This window comes from Scyliorhinus canicula, chromosome 1 (assembly GCF_902713615.1).
Source record: "Scyliorhinus canicula chromosome 1, sScyCan1.1, whole genome shotgun sequence".
Classification (NCBI taxonomy): domain Eukaryota; kingdom Metazoa; phylum Chordata; class Chondrichthyes; order Carcharhiniformes; family Scyliorhinidae; genus Scyliorhinus; species Scyliorhinus canicula.
In genome coordinates this window covers 3,606,520-3,618,630 of record NC_052146.1, presented here as the reverse complement: position 1 = coordinate 3,618,630, position 12,111 = coordinate 3,606,520, and the positions used below count along the sequence as shown (strand labels likewise).

General features: G+C 55.4%; 1 protein-coding gene across 1 annotated transcript in view; it reads left to right on the top strand.

Moving 5' to 3' along the window:
* The window catches only part of rimbp2 (RIMS binding protein 2), a 458,956-nt gene that overhangs the window by 404,171 nt on the left and 42,674 nt on the right, over window positions 1–12,111 (top strand). The window contains exon 20 of the mRNA XM_038817813.1: window positions 3,249–3,421. Within this exon, the coding sequence (XP_038673741.1) occupies window positions 3,249–3,421 (173 nt within the window). The remainder of the gene's footprint in view (window positions 1–3,248; window positions 3,422–12,111) is intronic.

Genomic DNA, 12,111 nt, shown 5'->3' with positions numbered 1-12,111 from the left:
TACAGTGTAGAAGGAGGCCATTTGGCCCATTGATTCTGCACTGCCCCCTCTAAGTGCACTCCAATCTAGGCCCACATAGCCTAATGGCTCAATTAAAAATACAGATCTGGATCGTGCCCAGCGAGATGTCTCGTGATTGGCCCAGCGCAGAGCCATGTTTGGGGTTCTCGTGTGATTCACCCGATGTGCCGGGTCAGGTCACCACGGGGTCATTGAATCGCGTCCAACGTTGCAGATGGATGACCTATTATCAGACCAGGATGGCACACTGGAAATGTGGCAATGGATTTGTCTACAGCAAACATGTGACTCCAGACCCACAGCAATGTGGTTGACTATTGACTGCCCCCTTGAGGGCAGTTAGGAACGGGCAATAAATGCTGGCAGAGCCAACGTCGCACATGCCCCATGAACGAATAAAGAAATCTCCCAAAACAGCAATAAGATCCATCAGATCTCAGGAAGTCCTGATCTATTACGGAGACAAGCCAGCTAAACGCTCTGACTCACAAACAAAATGAGACATTGGCATTTTAGTTATACCGCAGGGCAATACGTGCCACACCTTGGCAACCATTCCAATTCCTGCACTCCTGTCGCTGTTGACCAGGATTGAGCGGCAGATGAAAGAGTTGGCAGGCAGCTTGGTCCGAATGGGACGAGAATTTAAAATAAATTTGCAGGAGAAACAAATTACGTCAGTTAATTGGAATGAGGTGTCACCTCTGACAAAGTGAACAGCACCCTTAGTTCACAGTGAAAACATTTGGGTTCAAGCCACATTCAATAGACTGTCAGTACAGAGGGAGTGCCGCACTGTCAGAGGGTCAGTACAGAGGGAGTGCCGCACTGTCAGAGGGTCAGTTCTGAGGGAGTGCCGCACTGTCAGAGGGTCAGTACAGAGGGAGTGTCGCACTGTCAGAGGGTCAGTACTGAGGGAATGCTGCACTGTCAGAGGGTCAGTACTGAGGGTGTGCTGCACTGTCAGAGGGTCAGTACTGAGGGAGTGCTGCACTGTCAGAGGGTCAGTACTGAGGGTGTGCTGCACTGTCAGAGGGTCAGTACTGAGGGAGCACCGCACTGTCAGAGGGTCAGTACTGAGGGAGTGCCGCACTGTCAGAGGGTCAGTGCTGAGGGAGCGCTGCACTGTCAGAGGGTCAGTACTGAGGGAGTGCCGCACTGTCAGAGGGTCAGTACTGAGGGAGTGCCGCACTGTCAGAGGGTCAGTACTGAGGGAGTGCCGCACTGTCAGAGGGTCAGTACTGAGGGAGTGCCGCACTGTCAGAGGGTCAGTACTGAGGGAGTGCTGCACTGTCAGAGGGTCAGTACTGAGGGAGCGCTGCACTGTCAGAGGGTCAGTACTGAGGGAGTGCCGCACTGTCAGAGGGTCAGTACTGAGGGAGTGCTGCACTGTCAGAGTGTCAGTACTGAGGGAGCGCCGCACTGTCAGAGGGTCAGTACTGAGGGGAGTGCTGCACTGTCAGAGGGTCAGTACTGAGGGAGTGCCGCACTGTCAGAGGGTCAGTACTGAGGGAGTGCCGCACTGTCAGAGGGTCAGTGCCGAGGGAGTGCTGCACTGTCAGAGGGTCAGTACTGAGGGAGTGCCGCACTGTCAGAGGGTCAGTACTGAGGGAGTGCTGCACTGTCAGAGAGTCAGTACTGAGGGAGCACCGCACTGTCAGAGGGTCAGTACTGAGGGAGTGCCGCAGTGTCAGAGGGGCAGTACTGAGGGAGTGCCGCACTGTCAGAGGGTCAGTACTGAGGGAGTGCTGCACTGTCAGAGGGTCAGTGCTGAGGGAGTGCTGCACTGTCAGAGGGTCAGTACTGAGGGAGTGCTGCACTGTCAGAGAGTCAGTACTGAGGGAGCACCGCACTGTCAGAGGGTCAGTACTGAGGGAGTGCTGCACAGTCAGAGGGTCAGTACTGAGGGAGCGCCGCACTGTCAGAGGGTCAGTAGCACAGTGGTTATCAGAATTGCTTCACAGCTCCAGGGTCACAGGTTCGATTCCCGGCTGGGTCACTGTCTGTGCGAAGTCTGCACGTTCTCCCCGTGTCTGCGTGGGTTTCCTCCGGGAGCTCCGGTTTCCACCCACAGTCCAAGAGCAGGTTAGGTGGATTGGCTGTGATAAATTGCCCTTAGTGTCCAATAAATGTTAAGTGGGGGTTACTGGGTGATGGGTATAGGGTAGATACGTTGGCTTGAGTAGGGTGCTCTTTGTAAGGGCCGGTGCAGACTCGATGGGCCGAATGGCCTCCCTCTGCACTGTCAATTCTATGATTCTATGATTATTTTGAAGAAGATGACGGTGTTGAACTCAGCAATCTGTCGCCAATATTTATCTGTAACCAACATCATTAAAACACCTGGTGCTGGATTCTCCATTTCACGCCGTCGGGAAAACTCTGGTCTTTTACGGCAGGAAAACTGGCGTCAAAAGGCCACAGATTCCCCGTGTTGCTGGGGGCTAGCAGGCAGCTGTTGTGGAGCTCACACCTCCAGCTGGCCATACGCCCCCCCCCCCCCCCCCGGCACTTCCAGGACGGAGGTCGCGCATGCGCAGGGCGGCGGCCTCCAGCGGCTACACCACGCTCCATGGCGGTCTCGGACCGCGGGCCTGGACTGCGGACATATTGCCCCCGATTGGCCGCCCGCACAATACAAGCACAGTCCAGAATGAGGCCCCCCCTGCCCTCCGATCGGCTCCGCCCCCCCGACTGTGGCAGCCGCGGACTGAATCTTCAACCACCTCGCCAGTATGCCAAACGGCAGGACCAGATTAGATCCAGGCCGTCGGGGGCGGAGAATAACCGGGCGGGCCTCTGGCAATGGCCTCTGGTGGTGGATACTCTGCGCGGCGCACTCCCTGAGTACGCCGGGGCGGGGGGGGGGGGGGGGGGGGGGGGGGGTATTGCCGAACCGACGCCAGTCCTGATTCCATGCAGGAAACTGCATTTCCCGGCCCATCCCTGAATTCGATTTTGCCGTTAGGGTGCGGAGAATCAGCCCCTGTTATTTGTTGTTGTCACTCTGCTGGTTATGGAATCCTGCTGTGCACAAATTGACTGCCACATTTCTGACATTACAGCATATTCTATACTTTGAAAAATGTACCTGTTTGGCTGTACAGGTTGTCCTATCGGAGAGAAAGTGCTTTATAAATGTAACTTTGTCCTTGTGTACCAGCATTGAAAGAAAGGAGATGCCCCATAACCGGATAACTCTGTGTCTGAACCACCTGGTTTTTCAGGCAGATACTGTGGACGAGGGCGGCAGTCTCCAGAATCAGAGGTTGATGTGTGCAGTGAGGACCTCCCACCCAGGGTGTTTGTGGCTCTTTTCGATTACGATCCTTTATCAATGTCACCCAATCCTGACGCCGCAGAGGAAGAACTTCCGTTCAAGGAGGGGCAAATAATCAAGGTAATGGATCAGCAGAATGCTGCGGTGCTGTGAATCTGAAAATGCTGGCTTTACTCAGCAGGGTAGGCCGCCATTCTCCCGAATCGATTCAAAGTGTTTCCCGCTGGAGCGCGCTGAGCTGCTGGGTTGGGATTCACCTGGAAAGTCTCGTGCGGCGGGCGGATTTGGCACTGGCCTTGAGGGGGTCGAGGCCTAATACCCACTGACAGGCCTCACTCCTCAGAGATCATGGGGCCCTCTTTATGGGGCGCCCCAATCTCAGAGTAACTGGATAGTTTCCCCCACCCTTGTCACTGGCAGAGCCCCCATCCGCCCCCCCCCCTCCATTCCCAATCGCTGGCAAGCCCCCCACTCCCAAAATTGCTGCCAAATCTTCACCAAATCACTGGCAGTACCCCTTCTCCACAAATTGCTGCCCTCCCACCCTCCAAATGAGCGACACCCTGTTATGAGATTGCCACATACCCTCCCCCTTTTAGGGTCCCATTTTCAGCCCCCGCCCCCCCTCCCTCAGTCCCAGTGTTCAGGTCACCCCCCCCCCCTACTTCGGTCCCCCCGGGAGACATACTGGGAGAGACATCAAAGAGTTTCAACATATCAGGAGGTGGATTTTTAGCAACGATCTGACTCACTGAAAGACACTTTAATGATTATCAAACCTGCACAGGGAAGACCTTCCACATGACCTCCATCCTGGGATTGATCCCCCCCCCCCGACCTGAGCCCCTCCAGCCCAGTCCGAGCCCCCCCTCCTCCCCCGCCTCCCCCTGAAGTAACCCCCCCCCCCCCCCCCCAGCACCCTGGAGGTAATTGTGGAGAGGGCTCCTCACCCCCTTGCCCCACAAAGCTCACGGCGCCTGCTCCCCAATGGCCAGTACCAGGAGAGATTGATGCCCACAGGGCCTCCAGCTGGGCAGGCTGCAGAATACCGGGAGGCCGGAACATCTGGCCTGGGAGCCGGGAACAATATTCAAATCCACGTGGATCAGCTGGAAGCAGGTTCTCGCCCACTCTGATCCGGCCAGGAGACTCGCGACCGGTGAGAATCCCCGTTTGGCACCTGTGCCCGATTGAACGGGACATCGCGGGCGAAATTCTCCGACCCCCACGACTGGTCGGAGAATAGCGGGAGGGCCTTCCCGACATTTTTCCCGCCCTCCCGCTATTCTCCCCCACCCCCCGCCCAACTCCCGACCCGAATCGCTGCCGCCGTTTTTTTACGGCCGGCAGCGATTCACAGCTGTTCGATGGGCCGAAGTCCCAGCCCTTTACGCTGTTTTTACGAACGGCAAACACACCTGGTCTGGCCGTTCGTAAAAACGGCGTCACAAACTCGCTTTTCATAACCATGGCACCGATTGGCACGGCTGTACCACGGCCGTGCCAAGGGTGCCATGGGCCCGCGATCGGTGCCCACCGATCGCGGGCAGCGGGCCCGATGCCCGCGCACTCTTTCTCCTTCCGCCACCCCGCAGTATCCATTCGCGGGGCGGCTGAGGGGCAACCCGGCCCGCGCATGCGCGGGTTTCGCGCAAATTCGCGATGACGTCATCCGCGCATGCGCGGGTTGGAGTCTTCCAATCCGCGCATGCGCGGCTGACGCCATATGACGCGTCAGCCGGCGCTAACTCCGGTAAGCGGGCTTAACGATATTCGTTAAGCCCGTCATGCCGGAGCCTACGGCGTCGGGCTGCTAGCCCCGACCGGGGACCAGAATCGGTTCCCGGTCGGGAAAGGGCGCGCTGGCGTCAAACCCGCCCGGGTTTGACGCCAGCCTTACGATTTCTCCCGTTTTGGGAGAATCGCGCCCCGCGAATCCCGTCTGCGGCTCGCGGCCTCGGAGAATCGCGGCCGAGGTTTATTTACGATGATGAATCAATAACTCCAGTATCTCTGTCATCTGAATATCCGCATGGAAAACACAAACTCAATTAACATTGGTCTCTCCGAGAATTCAGGAATATGGGGAATGAGTGGGAAGTGGAGTTGGAACCCAAGGTTCGCCATGATTGTATTGGATAGTGGAGCAGGCTCAATGGTTGAATGTTCTGCTCCTCTTATTTCGGGGTGGGTAGGGAGGGGGGGGTGGGGAGGGGGGGGTGGGGGGGGGGGGGGTGGGGGTGTTAGACTGGTTGGTGGTGGTTGGGGGGGCCAAGGGCGGAGGAGTTTGTTTTTCTCACACGTGTACCCTGTGTACGGCCACATTGATTCCTTTGTTTTGGACGAGTTATTGTTGGCGGAGGTGGTTGGGTCGGAGTATTTGACGATTGTGGTCTCGGCCCACGTTCCACCCCCTGGGTTTTTTGGGCTGCACCGGGAGGCAAGGCAGGAGTGTCCACTCTTCTCACTGCTCTTTGCCTTTGAGCCATTGGTGATGGCGCTTCTGATTTCCAGGGGCTGGTTTAGCACACTGGGCTAAATCGCTGGCTTTTAAAGCAGACCAAGGCAGGCCAGCAGCACGGTTCAATTCCCGTACCAGCCTCCCTGAACAGGCGCCGGAATGTGGCGACTAGGGGCTTTTCACAGTAACTTCATTGAAGCCTACTCGTGACAATAAGCGATTTTCATTTTTCATTTTTCATTTCTAGGGGGTGGAGGGACACCGAGTGGCGGGGGGGGGGGGGGGGGGGGCCTTGTCGAGCTCCGGGTTTGTTGAATGTGGACAACTACCTGTGGTGTATTTCGGACCTGGTTGGTGCTTTGATGGGATACTGTGCATCCCGGGGAGATCGGCCACGTTTCGGGGTATACGTTGAAAATGGGGGAAAGTGAGTTGTGTCTAATCGATGCACGGGGGCAGGACAGGCTGCTTCGGTTGGTGGGGGCGAGTTTCGCTAACTTGGGGTACAGACGGCACAGAGTTTTCCGCCACTCTCCCCCCCCCCCCCCCCCCCCCCCCCCCCCTGGCAGCGACACGCCCAACGAGTCTGGTTACCATGAAATTGACTATAGTTAGTTATTCTCATGCTACTTAACCGTTGCTTCCGGGGTCGTCAGATATTGCCTCCACCCCACCACCAGGACATCACCAGCAGGAATCGCTACTGCCTCTCTAAAACAAAAACTAGTTATGGTGCCCACTCCTGGGTCTGGGGGGCGAGTATAGCCCCCCTGGCGGTGAGGGACATGGCTGCGGCGTGCCCTAACACAGCCCTAGGCACCCTGGCAGTGCCAACCCTGCCTGCTAACCCTGGCAGTGCCAACCCTGCGGTGCCAACCCTGCAGTGCCAACCCTGCCTGCTAACCCTGGCAGTGCCAACCCTGCAGTGCAAACCCTGCAGTGCCAACCCGGCAGTGCCAACCCGGCAGTGCCAACCCTGCCTGCTAACCCTGGCAGTGCCAACCCTGCAGTGCCAACCCTGCAGTGCCAACCCTGCATGCTAACCCGGCAGCTCCAACCCTGCAGTGCTAACCCGGCAGTGCCAACCCTGCCTGCAGTGCCAACCCTGCAGTGCCAACCCTGCCTGCTAACCCTGGCAGTGCCAACCCTGCAGCGCCAACCCGGCAGTGCCAACCCGACAGTGCTAACCCGGCAGTGCCAACCCGGCAGTGCCAACCCGGCAGTGCCAACCCTGCATGCTAACCCGGCAGTGCCAACCCTGCATGCTAACCCGGCAGTGCCAACCCTGCATGCTAACCCGGCAGTGCCAACCCTGCAGTGCTAACCCGGCAGTGCCAATCCTGCAGTGCTAACCCGGCAGTGCCAATCCTGCAGTGCCAACCCTGCATGCTAACCCGGCAGTGCCAACCCTGCAGTGCTAACCCGGCATGCTAACCCGGCATGCTAACCCGGCAGTGCCAACCCTGCAGTGCCAACCCTGCGGTGCCAACCCTGCATGCTAACCCTGCAGTGCCAACCCTGCCTGCAGTGCCAACCCTGCAGTGCTAACCCGGCAGTGCCAATCCTGCAGTGGCAACCCTGCAGTGCCAACCCGGCAGTGCTAACCCTGCCTGCTAACCCTGCAGTGCCAACCCGGCAGTGCCAATCCTGCATGCTAACCCGGCATGCTAACCCTGCAGTGCCAACCCGGCAGTGCCAACCCGGCAGTGCCAACCCGGCAGTGCCAACCCGGCAGTGCCAACCCTGCAGTGCCAACCCTGCATGCTAACCCGGCAGTGCCAACCCTGCAGTGCCAACCCGGCAGTGCCAACCCGGCAGTGCCAACCCGGCAGTGCCAACCCTGCAGTGCCAACCCTGCATGCTAACCCGGCAGTGCCAACCCGGCAGTGCCAACCCGGCAGTGCCAACCCTGCAGTGCCAACCCGGCAGTGCTAACCCGGCAGTGCCAACCCTGCATGCTAACCCGGCAGTGCCAACCCGGCAGTGCCAACCCTGCAGTGCTAACCCGGCAGTGCCAATCCTGCAGTGCCAACCCGGCAGTGCTAACCCGGCAGTGCCAACCCTGCAGTGCCAACCCTGCAGTGCCAATCCTGCAGTGCCAACCCTGCAGTGCCAACCCTGCAGTGCCAACCCTGCAGTGCCAACCCTGCAGTGCCAACCCGGCAGTGCCAACCCGGCAGTGCCAACCCTGGCAGTGCCAACCCTGCAGTGCCAATCCTGCAGTGCCAACCCTGCAGTGCCAATCCTGCAGTGCCAACCCTGCAGTGCCAACCCTGCAGTGCCAACCCGGCAGTGCCAACCCGGCAGTGCCAATCCTGCAGTGCCAACCCTGCAGTGCCAACCCGGCAGTGCTAACCCGGCAGTGCCAATCCTGCAGTGCCAACCCTGCAGTGCCAATCCTGCAGTGCCAACCCGGCAGTGCTAACCCGGCAGTGCCAATCCTGCAGTGCCAACCCTGCAGTGCCAATCCTGCAGTGCCAACCCTGCAGTGCCAACCCGGCAGTGCTAACCCGGCAGTGCCAATCCTGCAGTGCCAACCCTGCAGTGCCAACCCTGCAGTGCCAACCCGGCAGTGCCAACCCTGCATGCTAACCCTGCAGTGCCAATCCTGCAGTGCCAACCCTGCAGTGCCAACCCGGCAGTGCCAACCCGGCAGTGCCAACCCTGGCAGTGCCAACCCTGCATGCTAACCCTGCAGTGCCAATCCTGCAGTGCCAACCCTGCAGTGCCAACCCGGCAGTGCCAACCCGGCAGTGCCAACCCTGGCAGTGCCAACCCTGCATGCTAACCCTGCAGTGCCAATCCTGCAGTGCCAACCCTGCAGTGCCAACCCGGCAGTGCCAACCCTGCAGTGCCAACCCGGCAGTGCCAATCCTGCAGTGCCAACCCTGCAGTGCCAACCCTGCAGTGCTAACCCGGCAGTGCCAACCCGGCAGTGCCAATCCTGCAGTGGCAACCCTGCAGTGCCAACCCGGCAGTGCTAACCCTGCCTGCTAACCCTGCAGTGCCAACCCGGCAGTGCCAATCCTGCAGTGCCAACCCGGCAGTGCCAACCCGGCAGTGCTAACCCTGCAGTGTCATGGGGCAGTGATGGGGACAGGGACTCGAGGGAAACCTATGGGGGGGGGGGGGTCCCATTATCTGGGGGGGGGGGGGGCAGATGATGCCTTCCGTATGATGGCAATGATGGGGGTAGGACAGGGACAAAATAGGAGCAGGAGGAGACCATTCAACCCTTCAAGCCCACTCCATCATTCATTCTGATCATCCAACTCAATATCCTGTTCCTGCTTTCCCCCAAACCCTTTGATCCCCTTCATCCTAAGTGCTAGACCTAACTGCTGCTTGAAACAATGTTTTGAACTCAACTACTTCCTGGGGTAATGAATTCCACAGGCTGACCACTCTTTGGGTGAAGAACTGTCTCCCCATCTCTGTCCTAAATGGTTTACCCCGTATCCTCAGACCGTGACCCCTGGTTCTGGACACCCCCACCATCGGGAACATCCTTCCTGCACCTACCCTGTCCAGTCCTGTTCGATTTTTATACGTTTCTATGAGATCCCCCCTCATTCTTCTGAACTCCAGTGAGAACAATCCCAACCTAGTCAATCTCTCCTCATACGTCAGTGCTGCCATCCCAGGAATCAGTCTGGTAAACCTTCGCTGCACTCCCTCGAGAGCAAGAACATCCTTCCTCAGAGAAGGAGACCCAAACTGCGCACAATACTCCAGGTGTGGCCTCACCAAGGCCCTGTACAATTGCAGCAACACATTCCTGCTTCTATACTCGAAACCTCTCACAATGAAGGCCAACATACCATTAGCCTTCTTTACCGCCTGCTGCACCTGCATGCTTACCTTCAGCGACTGGCGCACAAGGACACCCAGGTCTCGTTACCCATTTCCCTCTCCTAATTTATGACCAATCAGGTAATAGTCTGCCGTCTTGTTTTTGCTTACCAAAGTGGACAACCTCACATTTATCCACATTATACTGCATCTGCCATTCATTTGCCCACTCACTCAACTTGTCCAAATCCCACTGAAGGATCTCTGCATCCTCCCCACAGCTCACCCTCCCACCCAACTTGGTGTCATCTGCAAATTTGGTGATATAACATTTAAATCATGAATATATATTGTGAATAGCTGGGGTCCCAGCACCGATCCCTGTGGTACCCCACTAGCTACTGCCTGCCAATTTGAAAAAGACCCGTTAATCCCTACTCTTTGTTTCCTGTCTGCCAACCAGTTTTCCATCCATCTCAATACAGTATCCTAATCCCGTGTGCTTTAACTTTACACACTGATCTCTTATGTGGGACTTTGTCAAAAGCCTTCTGAAAGTCCAAATACACCACATCCACTGTGATCCCCTCATCAACTCTACTAGTTACAGCCTCGAAGAATTCCAGTAGATTTGTCAAGCATGATTTCCCCATCATAAATCCATGCTGACTCGGTCCGATGCTGCCACCGTTTTCTAAGTGCTCTGCTATAAAATCTTTGATAATGGATTCTGGAACTTTCCCCACGACTGGCGTCAGGCTGACTGGTCAGTAATTCCCTACTTTCTCTTCGCCTCCCTTTTTAAATAGTGCAGTTACATTAGCCACCCTCCAATCCGCAGTCTATAGAATCCTGGAAGATGACCACCAATGCATCCACTATTTCTTGGGCCACTTCCTTAAGCACTATGGGATGTAGATTGTCATGAGAATGTCACTTTAAGAAATGTTTGGCTGCTCATGTTACTGCAGTGATGTCAGAGTGTGGGTGGAGCTGAGCTCTGGCTCTGCTTTTTAGTTTCACTTTGGGAAAAGCTTGGGTGTGTCTGGGTTTTTTTGGTTTCGTTTTTCAGTGTTGGAGCTGAAGCCAGACAAAGCAGGTGTTGATCTCTCTGCCATGAAAAGACTATCTCGTGATCATTTGGTGAATTCAGAATTATAAATGTCCGCAGTAGTGAATGTAAACCTGATGTGCTTCTGTTAAAAGGTGTTTCTTTTGTCTTCTGGATGTTGTTTGGGAAGTTATTAAGGATTACTTAGTGTTGTATTCTTTGGGGGTTGTATGTGAATTGTTGGTTGCCGAGATGTTCACTGTATGTTTAAAAAAGGTTAACTTGAGTTCATAGAATAAACAATGTTTTGCTTTATAAAATACTTTTCCATTTCTGCTGTACCACACCTGTAGAGTGGGCCGTGTGCTCCCCATACCACAATCTATTAAAAGTTGTGGGTCAGGTGAACTCCATGATGCACTTTGGGATTCTCTCAACCCTGGCCCATAACAAGATTCTGAGGCCCTGGGTATTTATCTGCCTTCAATCCCATCAATTTCCCCAACACCATTTCTCTGCTAATATCGATCACCTTCAGTTCCTCCCTCTCACTAAACCCTGCGTTCCCCAACATTTCTGGTATCTGATCATACATTAGATCGAGGCAACTCAAAACTGATGAAGCTTTGGAGGAATATCGGGAAAGTAGGACAAATCTCAAACGCGCAATAACGAGGGCTAAAAGGGGTCATGACATATCTTTGGCTGACAGGGTTAAGGAAATCCCAAAGCCTTTTATTTGTATATAAGGAGCAAGAGGGTAACTAGAGAAAGGATTGGCCCACTCAAAGACGAAAGAAGGGAATTTATGCGTGGAGTCAGAGGAAATGAGTGAGATTCTTAATGAGTACTTTGCATCGGTATTCACCAAGGAGAGGGACATGACGGAGGTTGAGGTTAGGGATGGATGTTTATATACTCTAGGTCATGTCGGCATAAGGAGGGGGGAGGTTTTGGGTATTCTAAAAGGCATTAAGGTGGACAAGTCCCCAGGACCGGATGGGATCTATCCCAGGTTACTGAGGGAAGCGAGGGACGAAATAGCTGGGGCTTTAACAGATATCTTTGCAGCATCCTTGAGCACGGGTGAGGTCCCGGAGGACTGGAGAATTGCTAATGTTGCCCCTTTGTTTAAGAAGGGTAGCAGGGATAATCCAGGGAATTATAGACCTGTGAGCTTGACGTCAGTGGTAGGCAAACTGTTGGTGAAGATTCTGAGGGATAGGATCTATTCACATCTGGAAGAAAATAGACTTATCAGTGATAAGCAGCATGGTTTTGTGCAGGGAAGGTCATGTCTTACAAGCCTAATAGAATTCTTTGAGGAAGTGACAAAGTTAATTGATGAGGGAAGGGCTGTAGATGTCATATGCATGAACTTCAGTAAGGCATTTGATAAGGTTTCCCATGGCAAGTTGATGGAAAAAGTGAAGTCGTATGGGGTTCAGGGTGTACTAGCTAGATGGATAAAGAACTGGCTGGGCAACAGGAGACAGAGAGTAGTGG